Source organism: Myotis lucifugus, unplaced genomic scaffold (assembly GCF_000147115.1).
Source record: "Myotis lucifugus unplaced genomic scaffold, Myoluc2.0 scaffold_482, whole genome shotgun sequence".
Lineage (NCBI taxonomy): Eukaryota > Metazoa > Chordata > Mammalia > Chiroptera > Vespertilionidae > Myotis > Myotis lucifugus.
In genome coordinates this window covers 318,524-321,180 of record NW_005871530.1, presented here as the reverse complement: position 1 = coordinate 321,180, position 2,657 = coordinate 318,524, and the positions used below count along the sequence as shown (strand labels likewise).

Sequence of the window (2,657 nt, the reverse complement as noted above, 5' to 3'; positions counted from 1 at the left end):
ACACGAAAAAGTTTTTTAAGTGTTGACATTTTATTTTTTAAATATATCTTTATTGATTTCAGAGAGGAAGGGAGAAGGGATAGAAACATCAATGATTAGAGAATCATTGATTGGTGGCCTTCCGCATGCCCCGTACTGGGGATCGAGCTTGCAACCTGGGCATGTGCTCTGACCGGGAATCAAACCATGACCTCCTGGTTCATAGATCGACACTCAACCACTGAACCATGCCAGCCGGTCCACAAATTTTTTTTGTAAAAAATAGAGATAGAAACATCAATGAGAATCAACCCTAGCCTGTTAGCTCAGTGGGTAGCGCATCAGCCTGTGGACCAAAGGTTCCTGGATTCAGTTCTGGTAAAGGGCATGTACCTTGGTTGCAGGCTACTTCCCGATGGTCAGGTCCCATGCAGAAGGCAACCAGTAGATGTGTGTCTCTCACATCAACATTTCTCTGTCTTTCCCTCTCTGTAAAAAAGATTAATGGAAAAATATCCTTGGGTGAGGATCAACAACAAAAAAATAAAATGATGAGAATTACTGATTGGCTGCCTCCTGCATATGCCCTACTGGGGATCTAGCTCACAAGCCAGGCATGTGCCCTGACCAGGAATCACACTGTGACCTCCTGGTTCATAGGTCGATGCTCAACCACTGAGCAATACTGTCCAGGCCTAAACATCTTTTGATTATCTTCGATGAAAATGATGTAAGTCACAGAAGATAAACACGCCTGGATATCCTCAGATTTGTGTACACAGATACATTCTTTTTCGCAGAAACATTTCTGGATGCACATTTAGAAGAGGCACATTCCATCCAGTTGGATGCAGTCTCCAACAATACCAATTAGGCCAGTGATTCTGTAGCAATCATGGTTTTCCCCTCACCCCTACGTCCCCACAACCAGTTGCCATCAACCACGTAATTGTAGACATACGAGCACATGGCTCTTTATAAGAACTTGAAAAATAATTCCCTTCAAAACTATTGGCATACCTTGTGAACAAGGTATAAATTAATGCTGCTCCCAGAAGCACTTGAGGTTGCAACACCTGACCCTCCTTAGGGTGATTTCTGAGGCTCCTAAAGTTCATAGCATTTCACATGACCAGAAAGCCCTGCAACCTTTCCTCAAAAGATGTGAACAGTAACGCAAATTTGCCAAAAACCTGGTGAGCTAGTTTCTGTCACCAGGACATCCCCTGTGATACAGAGGAATTTTGAGGCCCCACAATAAAAAGTTGTTTGTAGAACCCAAATTTGCTTATAAGTTACTGCTTACGCCACACATTAACTAGGATACCCAAGACTGAAGAGTCCTTGAAACAGTAAGATACTCATTATTTTACGAACCAAAGGAAGTCGGACCTGGTACTTCTTGCGTTGGTGACTTGGAAATTGGAAATATTCGTCACAGGTACCCAAGGAAACCAGGTCCCTGAAAAAGTCCTTCTCAAGCTGCCAGTTGAATTCAGATGACGTTCTCTGGGTTATCACCGAGTCAGGTCCATTCCCCAACTATTCAGAGTGAACAGAATGCAGATCCCCTAAGTGCTCAGGCCATTTCTAATTTCCTCCAACAAACCAAGAAACAGAGTAAGCTGCCCTGAGCACATGAGTCTGGTGACTGATGCAAACTGTGGGAATCTTCCAGATGTTATCGGTGAAACAGCTTCGACCAGAGACATCTGTAGTGACATAAATCTGGCAGGAGACGTGTGTAGATCAGAAAGTGCAACGCAGACACATATGCTTCCCACATAACTAAAACTTATGGGGAACCTCCCTACTGTTGATGTTTTATGCCTGAAATTAAATTCAGACAAACGGAACCTCAGTGTTTCCTCCAGTGTTACTAACACTGAAAACAAAAAACACAAGCAAACAAACAAAACCACCTTGGAAGGCCTACACATCTAAGGCCTTCCCCCAGTGTGAACTCTCATGTGCTGAGCGAGGTTAGATTTTCGGCTAAAAAATTTGCCACATGCAATGCAATCAAAAGGCCGTTCTCCCGTGTGAACTCTCTGATGATATTGGAGGGTGGAACGAGAAGTAAAAGATTTCCCACACTCGCTGCATTCGTAAGGCCTTTCTCCTGTGTGAGATCTCTGGTGAATAATGAGGTGAATTCTTTGGGTAAAGGATTTCCCACATTGACTGCACTCATGAGGCTTTTCTCCTGTGTGAACTCTACGGTGTCGAATGAGTATGGAGCTATTTGTAAAACTCATCTCACATTCATTGCACTTGTAAGGCCTTTCTCCTGTGTGAACTCTCTGATGATATCCAAGGGCAGAGACAGAAGTAAAAGACTTCCTACATTCACTGCACTCATAAGGCCTTTCTCCAGTGTGAATTCTCCTGTGTTTAGAGAGGTACGAATTCTGGCTAAAGGTTCTCCCACAGTCAGTACATTCGTAAGGTTTTCTCCCGTGTGAACCCTCTGGTGTTGATTCAACTGGGAACTATCCCTAAAAGATTTCCCACATTCATTGCAGTCAAAAGGCCTTTCTCCTGTGTGAACTCTCAGATGACAGCGGAGGGCGGAGCTAGAGATAAATGACTTCTCACATTCATTACACTCATAAGGCCTTTCTCCAATGTGAACTTTCTGATGATAACGAAGGGAGAGCCAGAGTAAAGCATTTTCC

General features: G+C 43.6%; 1 protein-coding gene across 1 annotated transcript in view; it reads right to left on the bottom strand.

Annotated features, from left to right (window-relative positions):
• Window positions 1-542: 542 nt before the first annotated feature.
• LOC102427081 (zinc finger protein 345-like) overlaps window positions 543-2,657 on the bottom strand; it is an 18,282-nt gene continuing 16,167 nt past the window's right edge. The window contains 2 exon segments of the mRNA XM_014445750.2: window positions 543-2,431; window positions 2,434-2,638. Of these exon segments, the coding sequence (XP_014301236.2) occupies window positions 1,920-2,431; window positions 2,434-2,638 (717 nt within the window). The 3' untranslated portion in view covers window positions 543-1,919.